This window comes from Motacilla alba, chromosome 5 (genome assembly GCF_015832195.1).
Source record: "Motacilla alba alba isolate MOTALB_02 chromosome 5, Motacilla_alba_V1.0_pri, whole genome shotgun sequence".
NCBI classification, from domain to species: Eukaryota; Metazoa; Chordata; class Aves; order Passeriformes; family Motacillidae; genus Motacilla; species Motacilla alba.
The window spans coordinates 27,826,620-27,853,372 of record NC_052020.1 but is presented as its reverse complement, the minus strand read 5'-3'; the positions used below and the strand labels follow the sequence as shown (position 1 = coordinate 27,853,372).

Genomic DNA, 26,753 nt, shown 5'->3' with positions numbered 1-26,753 from the left:
AGGAGGCAGAAGTATTTGTTTCAGTTTGAGACACTCCAGATTTGGGGCGGAGTGAAAAATAGCTTGAAAAACAAAACACTCTAAGAGATCTTTTATTAAAGCAAGTGAAAAACCAATTCATCTTGCAGGCTATTATTTCTAACAAACTTAATTGACTATCTGTTCACTGTCCTCCTAGTTGGTCACAAAACACAGCACTACAGCACTCTGAATGGAATATATGACTAAAGGTAGCCTACCTATGCATTGTTCAGTCTGCATCTGTTGGAAGGGTGAAGGATTTCTTGCATGTACCTGCATTAGAAAAAAATCTTTTTTCAAAGGAAATTATGAAATTTAAGTGCTTGTAGTGCATAAATACTGCTATATTTCTTAAAGCAGAGAAATGTGAAATGATGGTTTTGTGGCAGAGAAGAGCAAAAGTATAATCTAGGATTCAAATACATGACCTAGGAATCAAAACCATGTTGTTCTGGTTTTCACACCGACAGCAGATGAAAACAGCTTGGAAAGATCCTTGTTCATGTAACTTTGTCTCACTGAATGATGTGGCAGGGACAAAGGCACATCATCACAAGTGAATCTAAACCATCTGTTAAATGTCACCGTGCACAAAACATGTTACTGCATAAGCTCCACATCCAGCCATTTAGATTCATATTCTAGCTGGGATATTAAATAAAGAGTAGAAAAACCTCAAGCTAACAGAACAGAAATATTAGCCTTAATAAAAATGCTATGCAATTAATTATTTGGTTCAGAGAAAAGCCAGAAGGGGCTTAGCAGACAGGTACTATGTGCCAAGACCTGCACTAAACTGAGTTTTCACAAAAACATTTCAAGAGCCCTCAAAAGCCCTATGGAGAACCCAGAGCTGGTCTAGCTGATCAGGACTGAGGTACCTAATGAAGAAAAATAAACTTCTTGTTGCACTGGGAAAAATTCTGAAATCCTCATAGCAAGGTAATGCCACTGTTATTCTAAATACCTGCTTGAAATTATTTGGAGCACAAGGCAAAGAACTCAAGGCCTGAAGACAATCGCTTTTATAACAGTTTTATTCAAGTTTGTGTGCTCTAGTGTTGAGACAAGGCCTAGATCAGCATTACACTGTAATACAATAATTTTAGCCATTGAACCAAGCCTGCTTGGCATCCTTGGTTTACAATTTACAGTACATCCAAAAAAAGAGCAAAGAGAAAAGAAATCCCAAAACATCAACAACTTCCATTAGCTCTTTGCTTCACTTAAATATTGTTCTATAACATAAAATAATTTAATACAAAAAGAACTGTAATCCAAATACACATAATACATTGACACAGAACAGAGGAAAGATACAGTAGATTATGCACAAGAGTATTCAGTTGATGTGTTACCTACAGTGAAACAAATGGACATTAATATAATTTAACTATTTAAGCCCAAGAGGGTCAGAGGCAACAAGTCCAGGTCACAAATAAAGCTTTTTAAAAAATAATGCAATCTTCTTTTCCTCTAAGCTTACTGCCGTACAGAAGTTAAAGGAAGGCTCCAACAAATCACTTAATTTGACAATATTTCATCACACAAACAAGAAAAACTTGGTGGCCTCTGTTATTTTACTCAATTCTGGGGTACATTGCCATTTGGTAATGTAACTGCTTCATTGCAGGTTCTTCGGGCAAAACATACCTTCAGGTGCTACTTCCATAGCAACAGACTTTTGAACACCATAAATGGAAGAGAAGACATACAGGTCTCCAAAACCAGACTGAAATACTTGAGCTGTAAGATGAATCCCAGTCCTACAGAGTTTGGAGTTCCTTATGAAGTACCCAACACCCTCCACACAGTGATTTCAACACAAGCAGGAACTATTCCACATCTCAAAGGATCAGACATGGGGGCATGATCTTACACTAGAGAAATCTACTCACCTGGTTATGCAGATTTACAACATTGTACCTAGGAAAGTCAGGTCACCGAATTTTGCATCTGGCTTGAAATAGAAGCAGGAGCAGATTCACAATTAATAAGGCAAAAGAAAGAAGTAGCTTATCAAAAGGAGGAGGAAATACATTCCCTGGCTGAGAAATTCTTGGACTTTCAAAGCCACAGAAGAAACATTGTTAAAAGCACAGGTATTTTCCCTGATTTTTCCACCACTGTTGCCTGCTCACTCCATATAAGCCTCTCAACTTAAGTCAGGCAAAATATCTCAGATATTTCCAGCTTGTCCTGAATTTATGACAAAGAAATCAAATATAGCAGCACAGTGTGCTGTGCCAACAGCTGACAGACAAGAATCCTAGAACTCTAGTCAAAGTGGCGGATGTTGATCACCACTGAGCTTGTCAGGTCTGTCCACCAGCCTGGAGGGATGCATTTGTAAAATGGGAAGAAATACTTGAGAATAGGCTTCAGGTTAAACTGCCATTTGCACACACAGCCTCCAGTCACCACTTAACTGCCCCTTTACAGCGAGCAATCTGCTAATGCAGAAGTTCTTCACCCCAGCTCAGAAAACATTCTCAGAGCTTACTCTGCTTATGGTTAGAAGTAGCAGTCAAATAGGCATGGCATGTGAAGCCATGGAAAGGCCACAAGAGTCAGCAATCAAACCAGCATTTACCCAGGGGCTTGTTGAGGAACTTTTTCCTCAGGATAACTGACTTCTTACTCTAACAATCAAGGTAAGAACCTGGTCCTTCACCATCAGTCTCTACGCAACAATCCCCCAATTCAGAATAAAAGAGCTTTGCTCAGCTGGGGTCTTGTGCATTTTGACCCACAAATACATTCCACTGATTTCAGTGATATTTAAGTATGTGATGAAGAGCTTTCTGAATTGAGGCCTCTTCCCCTTCAACTTGAAAGTTAATTACCCTAAACACAAACTTTTATTACTAGCTGCTCTTGGGTTTATGTGGTATCTTCTTATAACTGCCAAACATGATGGGCACCAGTGCCCGTGGACTTTACGTGAATCTAGGTAAATTCTGCAGTTCAAACCAAGCCATCCCCCAAAGAGATCTATGTTGCAAAAGAATGGATCCTACTCTCTGCCAAGAGCACTGGCCAAATGGCAAAATTCAACCAGTTCAACTGGCAAACACTCCTAAATATGCTTTCATTTTTACCTATTATTTTTTCCTGTGGCTATATTCTTTACAGTCTGGATAGTATAGTTGTCAAGATAACCTTGAAAATAGAGCAATGGCAGAACTGATGGAGTAACAACTGCTTGAGATGCAGTGTGAAAAGTCAGCTCAGAGATATTAGCTGCTCTGCTCATATACAAATGCTAACCCTGTTGACATTGTAAGAGCTGCTCACTAAAGCATGCAAGACAGAAGAACAAGCCTACTATGAGTATCTGGGCAATAAGTTGAGGGTGACAACTGATTTTGTGACATTGACCGGGCCTGGGAGAAAACAAATTACCCAAGCTGAGAAGTGGCCACATTCACAAATTCCAGCAGAATTCAAGGAAGAAGCTGTGTTCACCTCCAGATACAGTTAGACTCAAGGAGCTCAGTGTGCAACTGAGCTATGCCAAACAGTAATCAGAGGCCAGGTTTGTTCTGTAACTTGATAGCTGCTAGCAGCACTCTTATTGATGAAGCTTGAAACAACACCAGCATGTCCTCCTGCACCATTATAACTTCTCCAGCTAAGATCACAAGACACAAAAGATCGGGACATGGCTAGAGCCATCCTTCTTCTCTCTCAGATCTACATGCTTCTCAAAGACAAGAGAGCCAGTTTTATCCAACCTCAACATCTGTTCTTGAGAAAATGCTGAATCCAAGCAATCAAGGTAGAATGGGAGACAGTGTTAATCAGTCTGAAACAGCATATATAAAATAAATTATTCTTGTGTTAATGTTGAGGTTTCAGCCACATTAACACAATGCAGATTCTGACTAGCTATCCTGGCAACTAAAGTTTGAGCATGGACAAGATCTGATAGATGTATTTCTGATTAATGAAGGGCCTTCCCCCTGCCTCCCTCCATGCTTATTTTTCAAATTGCTTATTTTAAGCAAATACAACTTTGGCATTGCTCCTGCAGATTTGTTCTAAGTCCCCTTTTTCTAGCTGTGCATCCACCTGACCCATCAGCAACGGACCTAACAGTAGCTCACTTCAAGCTGGGTTACCAAATCCACTATACTGCACACTAAAAATGTGCCATAGTTCCTTAATATTAGTTCTATTGGGCTGCCTGCACATCATCAGCATTCAGATACAGTAAGGACTGTATTAGGAGCAGATCCACTAGGAAAACAATACTGCAAATGCAGGAAAACAATCAGGATTGTGCACAGCTCCACTGGAAGAGCACATTAAATTATTAGAAAAAAAAAATCTGTTTTGAAAAAAGAGACTACACTTCTAAAAGCAGTAGTGAAATCTCCACCTTTTTGTCTCTGGACAATCAACTCTTCCACAAGTTAGAAACTATCAAGAAAAATGCCCCACTTTGTCTTTATTGTTTATTTTGGAGACAGAAATATCTAAAGCAAGTATAATCTTAACTTAATAAACTGAATAGCTGGTTTTAGTTTTCCATCAAGAATTTACATGTCAAAGACCCTAATACAAGTTTGCCTCTGCCTTCCCATCTCATTCCAACCTTAACTGCATACTTAGAGCAATTCTTACCAAAACTTAAGACTTTCTGCCCATTCTATCTCTACAGATGAGGTAGTTCAGGGTAAAACAAAACAAACCAACCAGAAACTGGGTAAGTTGGATGGGGCTTTGAGTAACCTGATCTAGTGGAAAGCGTCTCTGCCCATAGCAGGGGGACTGGAACTAGATGACCTTTAAGGCCCCTTCCAACCCAAATCATTCTATCAAATTAATAACTGTACATTCCTCAAATTCTTCTTTAGGATCCAATTTAACTATGATGCCAACAGTTTAGCAAGTAGCTAGTATTCCTCTGTCCTCTGACTTGCATTAAAAAGGATAATTTCACTGTGTTACTTCCTGCCAACCTCCACTTCCACTTCACCCAGTTGTATCTTACACTTTTAGTGTGGAGATCTTTTAGGTCAAAGCCCATCTGAAATGTGTATGGTTTTCTGCCTTACACTTGTTACTATGGCAACAAGAATAAATTAACAACAAAGATGGGATGGGGCCAACACCCCAATGGAGAAACAGGGAGAGGCAGTGATAGCGCGTGGATCAACACAGGAGGGTAAATGGGAGGACACAAAAGGTCTCCAGTGATGGTATTTGGCCTGAAAGTACTGAAAGCTACAACTAGGAGGTCCCTCCAAAAAAGCAACCTCAGGGCCCAGCAAGGAGATATGTGAGATGGAAGGCACCTTGGCATACAAGGATGCACCTAACACGTATGTATATATTTGAGAGGCTTAAAAACCAAACCCAAAATAAACAGTATCCCCAAACAGAAAACTAACAAAACCACAGGGCTCAAGAAGCTATTCTCAGTAGGAACATTATGTTCCTGATTAGAAAAAGGAAGATTTTTCACTATGTAAAAAGGAGCTAAAATGTATTTCTTGTATACAAACGTTAAGGAGGTGCTGAAGAGTTTCCAGTTGCAAAAAATGAGAGGTCCTTGTTAGAAAGGAACAACAATAATTCCAGAATCTATATCAGACCCACTACCCAGTCACCAGTGGCAAGCTACTTGTTAATCAAGCCCACACCTCCTCACCTGGGAGTGACTATTTCCAACGTAAAAAAAAAAAAAAAGTTTACATAGGTAATTTCAGAAGTTGTGTTCATCTCTGACCAGTGTTTAAAAAAGCCAAGCATGGGAAAAAAACAAAAGCAAATGCACATTTTAACTGCAGCACGACTTTCTACTAATGCATTCAATAGAGGGAGCACCAGAATAAGCCAGAGATTCATGTCCATAATGCCTCATGAAACTGTAAAAGTGAGGTTAATAACAATAAGTTCTTCTTAAGACTCTATTGATTGTTAAAATACCAAAAAAAGACAAAAAATAAAATTTAAACCCAAACCTGGATTGAAAATAAGAGGGGAAAAAAGCAAATTTGGTTAAAGATCCCTTCTGTCTGGCTAGCTACCATATTAGCTGGCTGTGCAAACAACTGTATTCTAGAACTAAAATAGTAAACTTAAGAAAAACGTAAGAAGGCATTTTTTCCTATAGATACCTTAATTATACCATCAACCAAAGATTCATGAAGTCTGAAAGTTATGCTCTGTGACAGTGTATTTTGGTTCTTGTATTTGCTGTATTTTTTGCTAATGTCCAGTTTTACCCAAATTGTAATCTTAAATGAGTTCTAAACATGGAAGCTAAGAAACTGTTCTTCAGTGTCAGGGTAAGGATCAGAAATATTTCCAAATGTAAATGTCCTTTTTCATACAAAAAAAAAAAAAACAGCCAAAAGGAGAACTTAAATCACGCTGCAAGATATAACCCTTCTTAGTCACCATAGATTTGGTGAAAGTTCTTGACAGTATCTCCAAAATGCATGTAAAAGGTTAGAAAGCAAGAAGCATGTTTTCCAAGGAGAAACATTACAAAAAACCAAAAAGAAACAAACCTGTTTACATTAGCTTAAAATTACTTGCAAAAATAACAGGCTATCACTGAATTTTGGGACGTAGGAGTAGGTTTGATTCCATACATCCAATGAGACTCCAGGTCCCATATTCATCCCACAGAGATGAACTAGGTTTCAAATAAAAATTAATCTCAAGATAGAAAGGCGACTCAAGGTCGGAGGTTTCCTACATGTTTTATTGAACAAAACACTCCAAAGACCTTTCTTTACTTGACCATTACTGCCTCACCTTCAACAGAATGAGAGGTATCCAGTTTTGTGACATATCGAAGTAACATCTCTATGCAGTATTGTCCACAATGTCTTAAGATAACAGCATGCTATGAAGAGGAAGGCAACTACTCCCATTCCTAGAGGTACACAAAAATATTTCATCAACAAACCAGAACAGGTCTTTCCCCATCCATAACAAAAAATTCACTTTAAAAATACTCATTTTGTTAGAAAACTACTACAAAAAGAGTATTTTCACCAAGGTTCCCTGCCCCATACTGAATATTAACCCATTGCAATAATAAACTGGAGGGAAAATATGTATAAAAAGTTACATTTGCACCTCTGAAAATGACTGAGAGGAGATTGAGACCTACTTGCTGGTAAAACAGACCACTGTGCAGTCTGAAAGAAGCAACAGTATTAGAAAAGAATCTGTAACTATTTAATCACCTTAGTTGTGACACAAAAGATTTCTTCTCTCTACTTGTCCCACACTCAACTTCTATGAAACCAGTAAAAATTTATCAAAAAATTTGTCCTCTTTTGCACTGGTTGCTATGTCTGTGCCTGCCCCCCAATATCTCTATTATATTCCAATTACAGGAAAACTAAAGAGGCTACAAGGATAGCATACTTTGAAGGCCTGACAAACTTCTTTCTATTTCCTAAGTCAGCACATCAATTACATAAATTAGTAATACACACTGCCAGCTGACTAAACAAAAATACAAATATATTTCTAAATCACAAACATTTCTCTCAGCTACAATCTCATCATTACTATCAGTTAAAAAACTGCCACTTCCTCTTTGTAAGGCTTGTATTCAAACATATTTTTCTCCATTCTTTTGTCATTGTTTTAGACTGCTCAGTCACTTTCATGTTTTCTTTTTCTCATTTTCTCAGATAAAACAAAAGTAGAACTTATTCAGACATTTAGGAAACAACACATTTATTAGAATTTTTTTTAAGTAAGATTTTCAGCATCTTCCTCAAGAATACTACTATAAAGGTAGGTCAATGACAATATTCTGACAGTTTTGTTTCCCTGACAAATGGAAATACTAGCAACCAGTAGGAAAAAAAAGATTTCTGAGCTGATGGGATCATACCTTCTCACTGTCTAGTGGACTAGAGTCATTTCTTTGGAGATTTGGAGCACCTCAGCTCCCATAACTGCAAAGGAAAAACTCTAACAGATTAAGAAAACAGAGAATTCAAACCAGGAGGGGACAGATGGATATAGAGAGAGGTTTTGACCTACCTTAAACATGCACACAGCCTCTGGGCCTTAGGACACTGGCTGCAAAAGCTTTTGGAGTGCATAAGGTAAGATAGCTGACAACTGTTGAGAGCCCCTTCTCTGCCTGCCAGAGAATACCCCACCACCTACTGAAGTCAGGAGCCTTGTTTTCACAACTCACTCCTCTTGCCTGATACCTCAGGTTGGCCACTTAGAAGACAGTTACGGGTGGATGCTCACAGACTTCCTCAGGTTAATTCACATGCTAGATTCAATGATGATAATTGCACCAAAAAAATGTTAAAAAAACCCAAAAAACAAATAAAAAACACAAAACAAACACATACCAACCAATATGCTTCTAACTAGTCTGTCTGGCAGCTTTGTAATAACAGTATCTAGTGTAGTAACCCTGACCTGAATCCTTGACTCTTGTCATCTGTCCTACCAAGTTTTTTGATGTAGCAATGTCCACTTGGCATTCGGGAAGGTACTCTTTGGAGCAAAGTACTTCTCAAAGTTCAGCTACATACCACCTTCACCACGTGATTGTATAAAAGGGGGAGAGGGGCAAGGGGGGATTGATTCTTCATCCTCAACTTTCCTAAGTAAAAGAGGAGACTGAACAACTTACCTTTACGTTTCTCTTTCCTGGGAACTTGACAAAAACCTTAAAAGTTCACTTGGTGAAATCAACTGGCCAGATATTACAAAGTTTAGCAGACTGAGTTATATCACTTATATAGTGTGACCTAGAAAGGTGTCCTCCCATTTCATGCAAGCAAATGGATTTTTTAAGATTTCTGTTCAAATTGAGTTATTCCAGGTGATGCCTTTGCAGAGCAGATGATACTCCCTATGACATTTATAATGATACCTTTTGGATAGAAAACATAATATTTCAGAACAGCTGATCCAGTTTTGTTCCAGACTTTTTAAAGTTATAAGGAAGACTATGAAAAATAAATTGTTTTCATGTCCTTCTTTCAAATCCCTCTGACATAGTCTCTTACTGAGATTACATTAAGGTTGATTTATAGCACAATCAAAATTAGCAATCTGTTGGATGAGTTTTGCATTTTTGCTAGTGTCTGGGTCACAAACTGAGTTTTCAGAAATGGAAAGCAAAAGGATGCTTAAGAAATCAATAGTGCCAAAGGTCTAAATTTAACAAAATAGTCAGAAATGTTTTCTTTAAGTATCTGAATCCCATCTTGCCTCATCATAATACCTTGTCTAAACAGTCAACAGTGTCTCCAGCTTCAACATCTAGTGTAGCACCATTAAGGCTAGCTCTGGAGTATTTAACAGGCAGCAGAAAGTAATTCTGCCATTAAGCATTTTTCATGGAATGTGATAAACAAGAAATATGTGACCTTTAAAAACTAAACATACTGTAATTCCTTAAAAAAAAAGGTGCATTTGACTAATGGGAACATGCTGGTTTCAGTCCTCACACAGAACTAAAAAGCCTTACGTACAGTTCTTCCTCAAACATGCTGGTTTTTAAAATCAGGTTACAAACATCTAAACACACAAGTTCACTGTGCTGACAGCTGCAGGAAGTATTCGGCTCTCCTGCCTTCACAGCAGGACTGGACTGCCCCAACAGGCTGAGCACTGCATTGGCAGCACTGTCAAATGACTTATTTGCAACCAAATATCAGCGGATCAGCAAAACAAGCACAGATCTGTACAAAACAGTGAACAGACATGCTGTACCCTGCAATAAAGCAGACTACCCTATTACACTCACAGAAAGGCCACATCCCTTATATATAATGCCAAATTTGGGGAACATTGAAGCTCTCATTACAGCCAGTAAGACATATCTGCAGTGGCACAGACACACTTGAAGTCTTTGTACAGAAAACTCTGAGCACAGGCACACCCTATTTGTGTGACTTCCTCCTTCCAGACAGGGGTCTGTTCTTGCTCCAGATCTAGGAGTGGTTTACATATTTGAACAAGAATAAAGTTCTACATATCTATAGTGCCTTTCACTCAAAGATCTCAAAGGACTTTATACCTATTATATATGTCCCAACCCCTCCCCTTGTGAGGTAGGTATTATTCCTATTATTTACAGATGGGGAAATTCAGGCACAGAGGTTACATTATTTGCCCAGGGTCACACAGTGAGTCAGTGACAAAATAAAGCAGAATCCAGATGTTCTGATTCCTGTTTGCACAATCTAACTACTAACAAGCCTCATTTTCAAAACAGCCTAAACAAGTACCAGCGTGCATAAGAACAGTCTTGGGTTTCATGGGTCACTCCTGAAAGGCATAAGAAAGGAGAAAAAAATATAAAGAGAAAGATTTGGAAACACATAACTTACTTCCTTCTGCAAGCCAACACATCTTTAAAGAAAGTTTCTGCTAACTCCCCTCCCAAAGCTGAGGCAACTTGACTATGAGCCTGAGAAACAGGGTGGGAAGAAAAGAGACTGATGAAACAAAAGTCTGAAAAAAAAACCCCAAGCTAAACAGCTATACTATAAGCGTTCATCTTGAAAGCACAGGGTCATAAAACAAATAGGGCTGAGAGGGACCTCAGGAGATCACTGAAGTTCATCCAATCTACCCTGAAACCAGGATCAACTACACCTACTTGTTTCCAACAGTCTGGTTCACCTGCTCTCAAAGACCTCCACCAGTGGAGACGCCATGCCCTTCCCCTGCCATCTGTTCCACCTTACACTATCACATGAGCAAAAGAGGACAAACAAGTCTTAAGATAGCTACTTCTGCTATTTCAGTGGGGGTATGATGATTCCCAGGCCTGTCTAATGATCTGAATGTATTTCAGAGAAGGTAGTCTCCAGATATTTATTTGCTTCTGTTCTGGATTTCTTGGGAAAACATCAAACACTGATGTCTGCTGTAGTGTAATATTTGACTATTATTTGAAAATACTGATTAATACCAGGATACCAATATACTTACTGCCAAGTGCCAAATCCTACAAGGTCAGTAACAAAAGACTTTGATATGATAATTTTAGCTCATTGCAGATTCAAACTGCAATAAGAGGGCAGGGAAGACTACAGGAAAACCCCACATCAAAAGTCAGCAGCTCAGAGTTGTCAAGTTTCACCCAAATGCAGACAAAAATCAGGCAGCTGACAACACATCTTCAGCAGAGGCAGCACCATATGATCTCTGTAGCATCCCTCCATCTCATCTGTTTTCAAAGTGCATTCTCAGTGCAAAAAGTAGGATTGAATTTAGAGGGGCTCACTGCCCCCAGTGGTTTCATATTAAGACCAGAATTCTTGCTTGAGTTCATATGCTGCAGCTTTGTGTGTGTTAAGTTCACTTCTGCATAGCGGAATGGTGCTGTCCTGGCTCTGCCCCTCAGCATCCATGTCCAACAGTGTCCGCTCCTCTGCAGGAGGACCCACCTGGAAAGGAAGCAGTGCAGGCAGTCCAGGTCTCTCTTCTACAGTGCTGCTGCTACTAGCAAAACAAGAGTCCAGATTGCTTGGAGTATCAGTACTTGAACTGTTGGCAGAAGATTCACCCTTGGCATTGCTGGGTGACACAAACCACCAGGGATCAAGCCGCTGCCGACTGGCTGCAGGACGTGGCCGGGGTAGGAACTCCAGTGTCTTGGGTCTTTCCAGTGTGGGATCCTGCTGTGCATTCCATCGTCTCGGGGTTGGAGGAAAAACAAGGTTGGGGTCTGGCAGGCGAGGGACCTCACTGGGATCTCTGCTTGGACTAGGTGTTTTTAATACACCTATCCAAAACAGACAGTGTAAGAGAAGAGGGAAAAGCATGTTAGCTGTCACTGCTAAGTGGTTCCTACCGATCTTAGTTTATTGTATATACAGTGCAAAAACATATTCAAAGCAGAAAGCCTTCATTCAGAACTTACAAACATTGTATCTTCAAGATTATGGCAACCTGAAGATGCTGGAACCAAAACTATTACTTTGTTAAACCATTATTCTCTTAGTTACTTGCGTAAAGACAGCCTCCACAAGCAAATCTTGCGGGCTGGTCATCTCAACAAATGTGTAAGCAACAAGTAATTATACTGCTTCTATCTTTACTTTGAAGAGGAAAAAAAAGATGGCTGAAAACCTACCTGCTCCCAGTGCTCCAGTTAAACAGCTACTGGAAGGGCATCCACTGGTTGGGCACCCATTGACAACCAGTCCACCCCCTTTGATGGCTCCATCAGAAGGTGTGCGCCTGTGTCCACTTTGTTGGGTGTGGGAAGAGACCGTCACGTGTGTGGGGGTCAGGGACTGGTTGGGGTCTTGTTTGAACCTCTCGATCTGGACATTAACCAGTGGGTTTGTAATGGCTGGCAAGGGAGCCTTGACCGTCACTGGGCTGACAGGCATCTCATAAACCACAATCTCATCACTGTCTGAGCGCAGCAGGGACCGGGTGGAATTACATTCGGAAATGGAAGACAGGGAAAGAAGGGTGAGGGATGTGGATGGCTCGCCTAGCAACAACAGGGGATCATCCTTCCTGAAGATCTTCCGGGAAGGTGGACTAGTGCTCCTGCGTGGGCGTCCAGCTCGCTGAAAAATGCTGTCACGCTTCTTCTTCTCTTCCTTGGGCACCTCTGGCTCTTCCTCAATCAGCAGCTGACACTTCCCTGCTTCTAACAGATCAAAACCCAGGCCTGCAGCAGCCAGCACTGCTCCACAGCCAAGCAATGCAACCTCACATCGCTTGTGGTGGGAGCCGCTACGTTTGAGGCTGTTGGTGGGTGTCAGCTGTGGGGTACTGGTAGCAGAGTTAACAGGGGTGGACTCCTCATTGGCATCACTAGAAGGGCCATCCCATTCTTCATTCTTCTGAAATGGGATGCAGAGGTATGACTGATTGTGCACAGGTGAAGGGTGCACTTTGCCCTCTCCATTAAAACATTCACTGTCCTCATCATCTGTAAAGCAAATGAAAAGAGACTTTGTGTCAATGTAACATTTTCACTGGCAAATTTCATTGTCTGACAAATATACTTCAAAATAAGATTCTCCTCAGAAAATGCAACTGTTCTCCTCACAAACATCATTTATCAACTCCCAAATACAGTCTATTGTTTCTAAAGAAGACAGGCTGAGAGAAGTCACTGGAAACATTATCAAAGTGAAAGAAATCAGTGAAGCATTCATCCACTTGGGATTAATTGCACAACAGCTTTTCAAAGGCAACCTACACCTCAGTAACTTCTAGAGTAAATTTATGTGTTTGTGAGTGAGGAGCAAAAGGTAGAAAATTTTTAAGGATTTCTCCTTGCAATTCAAGGTGTAAGCATGATGCACATGTAAATATTATTCAGGAAAGGAGTTGAGACACAGCATGGAGCTAGAGGAGAATTAACAGAAGCTTGTTAGCTTGACAGAGGGAGAAGCAGAAGCAATGAGGTGAAAAAGAAGAAAACCCAGAAGGAGAAAGTAGATACTTGACAAAGAATAAAAGAAAAACAGATGCCAAACAAAATTAAAACACTGCTGTAAGGTACCAGGTGAAGGTCAGGAAAGAGGTTCATTGAAATGTGAATGGAAGTGGGGATGAGAGTACCAAGTCCAGGGAATTCTTTTACCCATCTCTGCTAAGCTGGTGAATCCTGGAAAAGCAGGTGCAGTTCTCTGGATCTTCCCAAGATTTGGTGCACTGGATGACCACTGCTTGCATCCTTCCACCAGAGCTTTCAGACTGAAAATAGTAGAAGGATGTGAGAAAATGTACTGCGCTCACAACCAGTTTCCATTCTCCCCTCCCCTTATATATTCGCTATTGATTTATAAAGGATATGCTTGTATCCATCTCAACTACCATAGATCTGAAATCCTCCCACACCAAGAAATTTTCTGACATCTTTACAGCACTTTAAAAGAAAAAAAAAAAAAAAAGGTCTGTTCCTCATTTGTTACACTGTGGCAATCAAAAGGCCTCTGCTGATAACTAACAAGCTATGAATGCAAAGTAACAGAAGGCACCACTACAAAAATCAGATTAAACATTTTCTTTTCAAATCAAGGCATAATCTTTTTAAATCTTGATTCCTTTTTGCAATCAATCTTACCATGGAAGGTAAAAATTAAATTGCTCAGCAAGGGGAGGGAAAAACACCACCAAAAATGTTTTCATGGGAAACACAAATGAACAATGAAATTCAAACATCACTCACTAGGACAAATGAAATAATAAGCTAAAGTCACTGCAACAGCAAAGCCATGTCTCTGTACCATACACCCCTATATTTTTCTTATAAAGAAAACATGGTATTGAAGGACAGTTAAACGCACAAGTTCTAGATTATGGAAAAAAAGGCAACTAAACTTATACATCATGTCATTGTTTCTTTTACTTATAAACAAAAAAAAAAGCCCAAGAGAAGAACTCAAACCCAAATCCCTACTTTGGCCTGTGTCTAAACACATGTTACCAGGCTCCTGAACTTATTAGTGATCTCTATTCATCGGTTCTCATTATCATGATCCTGCACTAGTTTCATGACATCAGACATGTCAACAACTTCTGTTAGCACACAACGTTCTGGTATATCAATATTCAAAGTTTTATTATTCATTTATCAACACATTCTGAACTTGAAAATTTTTGTGCCTTTCTCCACAAACTCCAATATGAAACATCACAGTGTTGTGAAAAGCCACACACACTTAGGACAGGCAGAAATTACATGGAAGGAATAAAAAGATCTGCAGATAGTCTGAATGATCTCAACTGGACACACAAAATAATCAACTTGTTATTGAAAGAACAGAAAACTCAGTGATAAGATCTCTTCCAAATCCATTACTAACTTGCATTGTTTTCTGGTAAGCCACATAATTCACTACCATCATTCCCTTAAAGGGAAATACAACCATATGCAAGTTACCTCTCATTTTTCTTATTTTCCACCAGAAATTATATGGCATTTCTAAGACAGCTTCCATTCCAGGATTTCAAAAAATTTTGTATATTGGGGTCTTTTTTTGCCTTGGTATGAGTTTTTCCTCTGCTCTCTACCCAACTGAGTTGCTGTACTTGTCACCAGTACTGCAGCAACAGCAAGGCCACAGGACCTAAACTTGATCCACCACATAATCAGCTGGTTGATGGCTGTGGTACAGACATCACACTAAAAGTATCCTGTGCAGTCCTCAAGTGCATTGCAAGTCCATCCTCATTAAACATCCTGGCACATGCAGTACCCTGCTGCGATCTCTAATCCACACAGCACAGCACTGAACCCTGTTTGTCAAGACAACCACAGGGTTTTATAACACACTTGCCATTCAGTGTGTGGATCTGGTCTGATTTACTCCCTCCACAGCTGTGTAACACACCAAATAGCATACGTTGGAATTACCCAGGTGTGCAACATGACCACCTAGGGTACATACTATAAACAGAGATGTATATTAGGGGAAAGCTGGTGAGTGAAAATGAACCATGTTAGCAGTGTGAACGCCTCTGAACCTGAATCTCAAAGCTCTTATGAAGTGGGTAGAGAACTACCGAGGAATGTGAAATTTCCACAGAGCTGGGAAAACACAGACTCAACTTAGTTTGCTTCTTTTTCACTTCTCAGAGCAATCTTCCCTTGCAAAGAACAGGCTGAAGGTTTGCTGTTACTGTCAAAGTGCAGCTCAGCCTGAGCAGGAAGATAAATAGCTACCACAATAATTTCAAGGCCCCCAACATTTCCCTTAAGGTTATAAAATTTTCATCCTTCCTTTTTTTTTTTTTTCCCTTCTGTTTTTCTCCCAAATTATGAGCAGACCTCAAAGACCTGCTCAGAAGATTGCTGCACATAATTTTAATTAGACAGTGGTGTGCATTTGAAAACAATTCAAAACATGCTGACTTAGAGAATGTTCCTACTAGAGAAGTACTGTCTGCTATTGCCCTAAGGAAAGAGCAACTGGAATGATTTGAAAGCACTAGCTCTAAAACTGTATTTCAATCACCAACACAACAACTCAGGAACCTAAAGACTGCTTACCTGTAATCTACTTAGATTAACTAACCAGAAGGCTGTTACTTACTTCGTTGTATTATGGCTGAGTCACTTTTCTGTTGCCTTTTTCTACTGGTAAGTCAAAGGCACCTCTTTTTAGGAATGGTAAGATGACAAGGTTTATTTGCTCAGCAAATTGCAAAAAACTTTCTTGCAACTGTAAGACAGCATCTCTGGTGTCTCAATACCATTCTGTAATACCATGTTAAGACATTAATACAATACTGTAGTGAATAAAAAAAACCCAAAAACTGTTGCCAGGCTCACCCCTATTTAGCTTTCAAGATTTTAGGATATAACTGCTAAAGGATTTTAAGTTACATTCACTATCACCTTCTGTAAAATTAGTAACCTAAACAAAAAGCAGGGTGACCATCACCCATGCCATAGTAAGTCTGTGACTAATCAATGCCAAGTTTAAAGACAATTAAAACTTCATAGTATATCCTTGAGAATACACTATAAAATCACAACTGAACTGCCACAGAACTAGTCCAACATAAAGCTTCATCCAGCCTCTGCAATTCAGTACAAAACCCTTCTGCTGCTGTGCATAATCTTTATGTTCAAAGACAGAGAAACATTAATAATCATTGCATCATCTTTTCATGACTGCCTTTACTGATGTTAATTATAGGTCACTGCAATTCTCACAATGCTATTCTCAAACTTGGAATTATCTCCTGTGAAGAATACATGGAAAGTGATAAAACTTATCAAGATAAAAGTTCCCTGGATCACAAAGTTCCATAAGCAGCAGTAACAGCAGCACTTCTGCTATCAGAATAGCATTATGGAGAATACTTGAACTGGACTTCTCTATCCTAAGTTAGCTCTCCACTTTACCCCAATTTTCCCATGGTTCAGTATTTGGGTCGACCGTGTTTAATATCTTTATCAATGATCTGGATGAGGGGATTGAGGGCACCATCAGTCAGTTAGCAGTGACACTGAGTTGGGTGGAAGTGTTGATCTGCTGGAGGATCTGCTGGAGGGGAGGAAGCTCTGCTGAGGGATCTGGACAGGCTGCATCAATGACAAATCCAGGCCCACTGTATAAGGTACAATAAGGTGAAGTGCTGGGTTCTGCACTTTGGTTACAACAACCCCACACAATGCTACTCATCCCCATCAATGGGAACAAGTGGCTGGAAAGCTGCTTGGTGGAAAAGGATCTGGGGATGCTGGTCAACAGGCAGTTGAACATGAGCCAGCAGGGCGCCCAGGTAGCCAAGAAAGCCAAAGGCATCCTGGCAGGGAAGCGATTGTCTCCTGTATTCAGTGCCAGTAAGGACACACCTTGAATCCTGTGTTTAGTTCTGGGGCCATTACTACAAGAAAGACACTGAGGAGCTGGAGCATGTTCAGAGAAGGGCAATAGAGCTGGGGGAGGGGAAGGTCACTCATTTGAAGCATAGCTGAGAGAGCTGGGGTTGTTTAACCTGCAGAAAAAGAAGCTGGGAGAGACCTTATCACTGTCTGCATCTCTCTGAAAGGAGGGTCTCGCCAGCTGAGAGTCAGCCTCCTCACCTAAGTAACAAGTCATGGGACAAGAGAAATGGCCTCAAGTTGCTCCAGGAGAGGTTTAGATTAAGTATTAGGAGAAATATTTTCACTGAAAGGGTGCACAGGCATTGGAATAGGCTGCCCAGGAAAGTGGTGGAATCACCATCCCTGGAAATGTTCAAAAGGTGTGTAGATGTGGCTCTTGGGGAGATGGTTTACTGGTGAACAAAGTAGAGACTAGGTTAATGGTTTGACTCAATCCTAATGGTCTTTCCCAACCTTAAATATTCAATTAAGTTTTATCGCCTTACCCTGTGTAAAAGAAGAATTTAGAAATACTAAAAAATAGCAAGAACTATCTTTTGAGTCACTAATATTTACTGCAACTCTGCTCCCTCTAAATTAAATTCTGCAGTCTGGCATGATCTTAGCAAGGAGTGGTTCATCGTATGTTAGCCACTGCCCTCTCAGCAAAACTCTCATGTTTCAGACACTCTGCAAAATGCGATATCTGTATCAAGTCTCCCTAGAAGAGACTCTGAGTATGACAGAACATCTCAGTTGTAGAGAACAGGACAGTTTTATGAGCAACCACAGTTTGCAAGCAACTCCATTCCAGCTGTCTGTAACCAAAAGCAATCAGTGCTTCAGACTGTACGGTAATGAACAGAAATTGGAAGAGGTTTATTCCCAGAATTCTAAGAACATGATTTCAAGGTAGAAGTGTTTTTTTCCAGCTTCAGTGATCCCCCCCTCTTTTACATAATTAATGATTGTAAAGTGTGACATCTGTTTTAATTCCTTAGAATTAAATCCTTCATTTGTAGAACAGGTAAAGCATAGATAGCAGTCAAAGAAGCTTCCTCCATATTGTCCTGCCGACATGTCATGAGTATCTCACAGAGAGAATGTTTTAATAGATCCAGGTCCTCTTGCAGGGGGCTATAATACTGATTCACTATGCAAAATAAATTTTTCAGGCATTTCACACCTGACCACACAATAGTAAATATAAAGATTATAACTGGTTATTTTATTTTCCCTGCTAAAAACGTGGCAAGAGTCAAACCATCAATTTATCAGGGGGAAAACACTCAAACATTACTAAAAATTACGAAGCCTTCAAGTATTTAAAAGGCCAAAATAGCCCTATGTTTTAAGCAGCATTTCAGCATTTCAGCAATGATTCATTGGAGTCCTGGTATAAATAATTCACACACACAATGAAAAGAAAAAAGAAGCCACAGAACAATAACCTATAGAAACAGAGGTACAACCTGTAGTTCTGCAAAAATCACTTTCAGGACTGATTGACTCAAGGTACATCAAGGTCTTTTTCAAAAGAATAAAGAGAAGATATTTGCTTGGCTTTACCAGATACTTTTTATATACTAGCATTTAAGACAATGAAACTACAGAAAGCTGAGCCTTAAAAAAGAGAAAACCTACTACAGAGAGTTTTGCACAGCTCACAAGTTTGACAGCTTACAAATGCAACTAACAACGTAATATCAGACAGTGAAACATCAGTTGCTAGGGAAATGAACTGAATGCAATTTTGTAAACTGTTCTGAATCTCTAACATCTCTGGCACAGGAAAGATGTTTGGAAGCAGAAAGGCGTTTGCAAGCGGATAGGCAAATATCCTGTGAGCCAGCTCATGACCACTTTTAGAGCCTAGAAATGAGTTTTCCTCCAGGCCCTCTCTTACCCCTCTTCTCCTGCACCTAGCTCCTTGTGACAAAGTGAGCTTGGTCCCCAAGTGCGTCCCTTTTTCTTCTGGCCTCTCTTCTCTTCTTCCTCTCCTTCTTCCTTTGGAAGGACTGAGCTTCGTCCCCATGTTTTACTGCTTTCAGCAGGTGTCACTTCACAAGTGGAAGGAACAGTGGAAAATGGGAAGGAAAAACAGATACACAAATTAAAATAATTGGTTCCATGGCAACATAAAGAATAAAACATAGGCCAGAATAGCAATAGTAACAAAAGTGATTTTCCCATAATTCTGACCATTTATCAACACAAATTCAACAAGCAAATGTCAAATTAAGCATTCCCTAATCCTTTCAAGTACAGGTAGCCTCTCCAGCTTTATTCCATCACCAGTTTCTCTTTAGAACCACCAGTTTGAAACCAAACACACAAGTGCTGTGATATCCAATACAAACACTATACATTAGTTAACACAACTTTCATAATTTTAGGACATGCATGTCTGCCTAATTCATGTTATTATGGGAACATTATTTGCATGAAAAGTGCCCTTGTTTTTATTTCCTTAAAACAGTAACTTAATACACTACAGCAACGTTTTACAGATCTACTCTGCAAATTAGTATTTTTTAAAATTAACTTGTACACCCAAGGAATATATTTTCTATAGAAACAGCAGTATTTCACAAACTTGAGTAAGCATGGTTTTAGCTCCAAAGGTGGTGATACTCCCTCCATCACTAGGACACTCCATTTTTCTCTCCAAATGTATACATGCAAGGCACAAGGCAAACATTTTAGGTGCTTTCTTTAACAGTCCTGTCCTAGATATGGAATCTTGGCATCTTACCACGCTGACAGACTGCACATTTCCCAAATTCAATACTACATTGAGCTCCTTACACTGTATGGCCCTGAGTCTGGGGATAATGGTAGGACTTGCAGGAGGGCTGGAGCAGCTACTGATCAAGCTTTTCCTTTTGTCCATCGTTGGAGAAGCCTGCACAGTGAATTTATGCTGAAAATCTGTTTAGCAAAAGAAAAAATCAGAAAGACACAGTTAAAATTATCTTTTTTTTTCATATAAGAAAAAAAAGAAATAATAATTTATGGTAACTTTCAAAGAGTGCAACTTATGGGATCTATGTAGAAATGAAGTTTTACAGCTAATTGCTATTTCCCCATTGTACACAATGAAAATTTAGAACAAAGATGTGCACTCACAGCCGTGAAAAATGTATCTTCTTAGTGTATGTGTGAAACACATACACACACAGACGCTTTGAGTGTTACGCCAAATTATACCCCTGTATAAATCCTTGTACCTTACCTCTCAGTTTCTTAAGCACCACCAAAAATAGGTGTTTGCAAACTTAAAGACAGGCATAGGTAACAAACACATTTTATCATAATTTCTCTTCTGAACAGCCGATATCTCCCAAAACAAAGAATATAATGCAAGTCATCATCCCTGATGCAATGATGAGCACTAGGTGATTTATAAACCCCAGACTTTTGGTTTTTTGACAAATTTAAATCTCCACAAATAATCTGCAGTAGAAATGCTAACATCACACCTTCACTCTTAAGAGTGACTTTGCCAACACCTTATTAATATTTAACATTTCTTCCAGAAGTTGCTTCCATGTTAATAGGAGTTCACATATGAACTAGCAATCTAGGGGTTTAGCCTCACAGCTATCAATGTATTTTTTGTAATTTCTAGATTCCTACACCAAAAGAATCCAGTAGATTATAGTTTCTCCTGCAGCACTATGTAAAATATTCCCCAAGCAAGAACCTCCATCATCTTCTACGTACATTCTTTAAAAAACTGATTCTTTTTGAGTATTAACATGTTAAACTGCAACACCACATTTTTACAATAAGCCACATACAGCCAATGGCTAACAAACATGTTACATTTCAAATTTATTTCTGGCCTTCATATCGGAACTTTGGCCAATGCTAGCCACAAGAGCATTAAATTTAGTTTTTTGATCCCAAAGAGGCATGTTTTTCCTGAAGTACATCAAATCCTTTCTAGTGCATAAGGGTCAGTAGTAAGGAAGGTAAGTAGTATCAAACCTACAGGTTGCTCCCATGTCACCTGGCACAGCCTAACACATCACCAACCTGAAGGCAAGCTGATATGATTGCCATCCTTTAATTTGAGCCGGCTCCTCTTGAACTTCCCCATGCGTTTCTTGACCCGAGGCTTCTCCTGACACAGCTGGTGGATGATGATGTTGAGCTCCCTTTCCAGGATATCAATCTCGCGTTCTGCCAGCTCCTGTTCCCGCCTCCGTAGCAGCTCCTCATGGTTCTTCTGTTCAACAGCAGCACGAGACAGTTCTTCTTCCCATGTGCGCAGCTCCTGCAGGGAGATAAGAAAGTAGAAACAGAAGGCTACCTTGCGACCTGTGGGTTAAGGCCAACATTACTGGTTCTGAAGGCACAGCTTCAGTGGCTTGCACCCACTGGTTACAGCTCAGCTGAGAGCCAAAAACAATCCTCCAGGACTTCAATGCTTGCCATTCAAGGCCCCTCATACCAGTATTAAAATTCAGACATAACCACTTGTGAGGCCACACCTGAAATCCTATGTCAAATTCTAGGCTCTCCAGTACATGACAGATATGGACATACTGGAGAGAGTCCAGTGAAGGGCCCTGAAGGTGATTAAGAGACTGGAGCACCTCTCCTATGAGAAAGGGCTGAGAAAGATGGGACTGTTCATCTTAGCACAGAGAAGGCTTGGGTGGGGTGAAGGAGTATCTTACCAGTGTATATAAAAACCTGAGGGAAGGGTGGAAAAAAGAAAAAGCCAGGCTCTCTTCAGCAGTGCCCAGTGACAGAACAAGAGGCAACAGGAACACACTGAAGCACAGGGGTCACTCTCTGAGCACTAGCACAGGTTACCCAGAGAGGTTGTGGAGTCTCCCTCTTTGGGGATATTCAAAAGCCATCTCAACATGGTCCTGGCAATGGCACATAAGGAAAACCTTTCGATCTAGCCCTTGCTGACATAACAAATTAAATGAAACTGTCCTTGAAATCCCAAAATCCCACTGTGCTCCTCTCCTTCCACCACAAGGACAAAAGAATTCAGCACTTCAAATAATTCTCTCCAGATGGCCAATTCCAGTGCAGAAGGCAAAAACTCCTTCAATTAATTCAAGTTAAACATCAGATAGATAATCAGATAGATTTTAGTTCAGGATTTTTTAATAATGGCATGGTTACCTGGCTCATCACCAGGGAGACTTTAATAAGTTCAATAAGTGAACAGCACATAAAATTATTTTCCCATCGCTAAAGAGGAATGCAGTACCCAGCCTAAGAGCAGTGTAGTTAGTACTGTTTAGCTGTTTGTCTGTTGAAGCTTCTGGTTTTCAAAAACTGTTCCGACACAGATACTCCATGGGACAACAGTAGCAAGGAAATGCCTAGCAGGTAATTTATTTTTCCCAAAAGCTACTACAATAGGTGAATAGAAATGTTTTAAGTATTCTTGCAGAAGTTGACTACTTTCCTCTCACCCAAAGTCTTCTTTGCCTTCTCTCTCTGCCTCCCAAACCCAACCTCTGAGCCCAAATCAAGACAGCTGCTTATTACGAGTTTACTTTCAAGCAAGAGACTGTGAACTTACAAATACATTATTACACTAGTGATTTTGGTTCTGCTGCAGTTTTTCTTACCAACAACTAAAGACAGTCTCTGTAAGGACCTTAAATTAGATGCAGCAAGCATGCTTGAAGAAAACTTCAGCTTTTTAACATCTCCTCTTCAAGGCTGAGGGTCATCAATCCTGTTATTCCTGCTAGCATTTTTGTTTCCTGCTATTTGCCCAGATGGACTTCTGTTATAGCAGTTACTGGACCCTTCCCCTGGTAGCACTCATGTTTATTAGTCCATGCATTTTGTTTGTGCTCAAAACCTTGAAAACAAAAACCCAGCAGAAACAAAGCTGCGATGTTAACTAGAGTATATATATATGCTGAAACTACCCTCCTACATCTCCTGTTAATAGTTTTCATTGGGTTTCTTAATTAAGATGCTAATAGTTAAACAGTTATCAGATGCAATAAACAATCAACTCAGCAATTTGCACAGAATATAATGGAAGCTCACTACAATATTAGAAAGAGTAGCAGCTGAGGATGTGGGTATTTATTTTTCTCATGATTCGACCCTTGTGTGCATCATAACCTGCCATTGATTCGGGGACTTAATATAAACTCCAGCAAAACACAGACAAAATTAGCTCTGGGATGCATGAAACAGTGATCCCCGCTTGAACTATGAAATGGGAAAATTACAATCCAGAGAGCACCAGCAGGGAGCATTGCTCTCTACTTACCTTTTCTTTGGCTCTAAGCTGATCAAACATCTCTTGGATCTCTTGTTTCCAGTCTTCCTGCAGGGAGTGGAAGGAATCTTTGGGCATTTCAAAAAAACCAGACTCTTCTATGGCAGTAAGATGGTCTAGGATAGTGGCAAAGGAAGGCCGTGAGTGTGGGTCAGGGTTCCAGCAATCTAGAACAGAAAAAAGACAAACGATTGTCAAGCATCTCTAAGTATGGAGGTCTGAGAGGACAGGTAGTAGTACTTTACTGATCCCCAGTGGCTAAGAGTGGCATACACACTACCTGTGTCACCCCAGCTTTCCCAATGTCCACTTGCACTGACTATTGTCAAGTATGGAATTCATGCTTTCATGCTTGTACAATATCCAACAACACTTAAAATCTTGAACTATCTAACTACCTAGGTCTCTAGGTTCTATTGCAATAATATGTCAAGTAAAATACAGATTTATTAATTTTACAGAAGGGTACACCTCAAAGCATTTTTTAAAAATAACAATTTCCTTTCATATCTTGCTTTAAGATATATATATGTGTTCACAGAGTAGAAATACTATGCAAGGCTCTTGCAAATACTTCTTTTATAACAGTTACACTGCAGAGTTAACAGCCATACTGCAGGAGGATATCTATCAGGGTTTTTCCCGATGCCAAAATCTAATACTGAGCTGAGTCATTATGAATCTTTTCTCAGGATGGAAAACCTCTGCTGCAAAGCAAACTGGGCATAACTTGTGTGAAAATAGGAGATTTAAGTAAATAATGACATCAAATGATGCATTTGGAGTTCTCCTATTTTAACAGGTCCTTTTTTATTATTTGAGAGAAAATTAATCACTCATTTTTCTTTTGCTTTTAGGAGAAACCACAGATGTAAACAAGTTTTTTGCATTTACATTCTAATGCAATTATTCAGCCAATTACAGAGCTCTAAAAACACAGAACTGAAGGTAGCCATCTTGCCACATAAAGCAGCTCAATGAGCAGCAGTACAAAAGGCAATGTTTTACAGTGATGGGAATTGAACACAGAAAACAGAAACAGAAAATAGTATGAAGTAACCCCCAATATATTACAAACAATCCCCCAAACCATTGCATCAAAACATTTGATTTAACAACACTTTTGAATAGGAAATTTGCACTCATTCAGTCCTCTCTCTTCCTTCCCCCTCATTTCTACTCCAGCAGAAAAAAAATCACTTTCTCATTCTCATTCTATGTTGTCCTGTACCAGCATTTACACAGGCTCTTGTTCAGCAACTGTCCTTCTTCTCTTTAGTACTGCTAGATGCCTGCATGCCAAAATTCCTGAGCAGCCAAATACAAAAACTTCCCAGTCATATGTATTTGTAAGGAATACAGCTTTTCTGCATGAATGGAAGTAACTAACATGTGGGTCTCTCTCATCATACAGCATTGCTCCACATGGTCACTGGACTTAAGACAAGCATTACTGCAGCACAAGACATGAGTTATAAAAGTGTTCTAAAAGTTTTCTAGACCTTTAAGTCAGAAAAAAGGGAACATTGTTAAAAATATTAGGTGATGTTCTAAAAGAAGTTCGTTCATCAGTTTTGTGGACTGAAGTACACCAAGGGGCAGTAGTAATTAAAAATAAAAATCACGTCACAAAACCTGAGCAACAGCCAAGGCTTGGTTCTGCAGTTCTTTCCTTTGATTTTAACCTTACTGAGATTTTGCATTTCGGAGTTCTGTTTTCGAAACTGTAGGTATCTACAGGTTCCATGCTGGAACACATTCGTATTTATGGCTTTTGATTTGCTTCTTTTATCAAAATAAAGAACTGAGAATGTTAAAGAGTGCCCTGATGATCCCCTGCTGCTGGCCAATTAGTAGCAATGGGTGTTACAGCTAGACTGTCAGTGCCATAATCCCTGCCTCTTTACCTCAGGTTTTAAGCATGGCAAAGCAAATATGACCCAAAGTAAAACAAAATGCTGCAGCCAGCCAAATGCATGAATGAGTGCACAGGATAACTAGCAGGTGGCCCGTGGCATTCATTTTCCCCGGCCTAGATCAGCCATTATTTGCACTAATGAGGACAGTTGTAACATATAACTTTTCTGTGAAGAGCGAAAGTTCAGCTTTGTTGCCTCAGTGAAGACCACCATGGCAGTAATTCAAAAGTGAAAGCAGCATTAGAGGAAGAAGAGTTCACCCGAGATGGGAAACAGCCTGTTTGAAACACAGCTTTGGTGAAGGGGCAGATAGTAATTGGGTTCTTTTGTTCTCATCTTCTCCATGCACATGGAGAAGCCAAGTGTTCCAAAGCCATGCGGGTGCTCACCCGTGGGCTGCTGGGTTCAGGCACTGGCCAAATACCTCTACCTAAGCTTCCCAATAGAGGGCATGATTTTTAAATCCTCACTTAGAGTGAAGAAATTCAGGAAAGTGTGTCAAAACAAACTACGTGGCACACAACACTGAGCTGGTAGTTTCACCCACTCTTTCAGATGCAGTTTCTCACTTTACCTTCAAGCTACTCTACCTGCAACTCTATTGTTTACTGTCCAGTAGGATATTTCTTTTTTAGCAGAACATACATGAAATTTTTCACTTTAAATTAACTGTAGCCTGTAACCTAAAGAAAACACCAGAAAAATGCAAAAGTATTCCAAAAGCAGAAAAAAAATTCCATCAGAAATATTTTCTTCATGATTCATATTCTTTTCCTGAGGCTAGAAGCACCACCAGAGGCCACAGAGTAACAGTTCTATGTTGAGACTCATTCTTTGCTCACCAAGACTATAAACCAAGTTTGATTTCTCTTTATCTCTGTTTTCCTTTCTGCCAGATAGGTGTAAAAATATTTATTACATATAGACACCTACAAATCTTACTGAAGGTAAGGAAGAGAGAGAGGGAGGGAGAAAGGGAGGGAAGAACAACTGAAGCTCAGGAGACATGAAAGTAGTTTCAATGGCCAGCAGACCAGGTCACATAAACACACCTGAAAATTACCTCACACAACCCTTTTTCATAACTACAGCAACTCTGATGGCTAACTCCTGTATTTCTTTCACCTCTCTGTAGCCCACCTTGGGCACGAACTACCTCCACAGACAAAGCAGAAAATCACATCATTCTGACTGGAAATATGGGTTGGAATGTCAAAGCCAC

The 26,753-nt window shown here is 39.8% G+C and overlaps 1 protein-coding gene across 1 annotated transcript in view; it reads right to left on the bottom strand.

The window, feature by feature from the left end:
• Positions 1–1,042: 1,042 nt before the first annotated feature.
• The window catches only part of MAP3K9 (mitogen-activated protein kinase kinase kinase 9), a 61,025-nt gene continuing 35,314 nt past the window's right edge, over positions 1,043–26,753 (bottom strand). The window contains exons 5-11 of the mRNA XM_038138017.1: positions 23,604–23,779; positions 21,377–21,617; positions 20,144–20,266; positions 19,242–19,395; positions 13,598–13,710; positions 12,122–12,937; positions 1,043–11,770 (exon numbers count right to left, since the gene is read on the bottom strand). Coding sequence (XP_037993945.1) covers positions 11,289–11,770; positions 12,122–12,937; positions 13,598–13,710; positions 19,242–19,395; positions 20,144–20,266; positions 21,377–21,617; positions 23,604–23,779 — 2,105 coding nt within the window. The 3' untranslated portion in view covers positions 1,043–11,288. The remainder of the gene's footprint in view (positions 11,771–12,121; positions 12,938–13,597; positions 13,711–19,241; positions 19,396–20,143; positions 20,267–21,376; positions 21,618–23,603; positions 23,780–26,753) is intronic.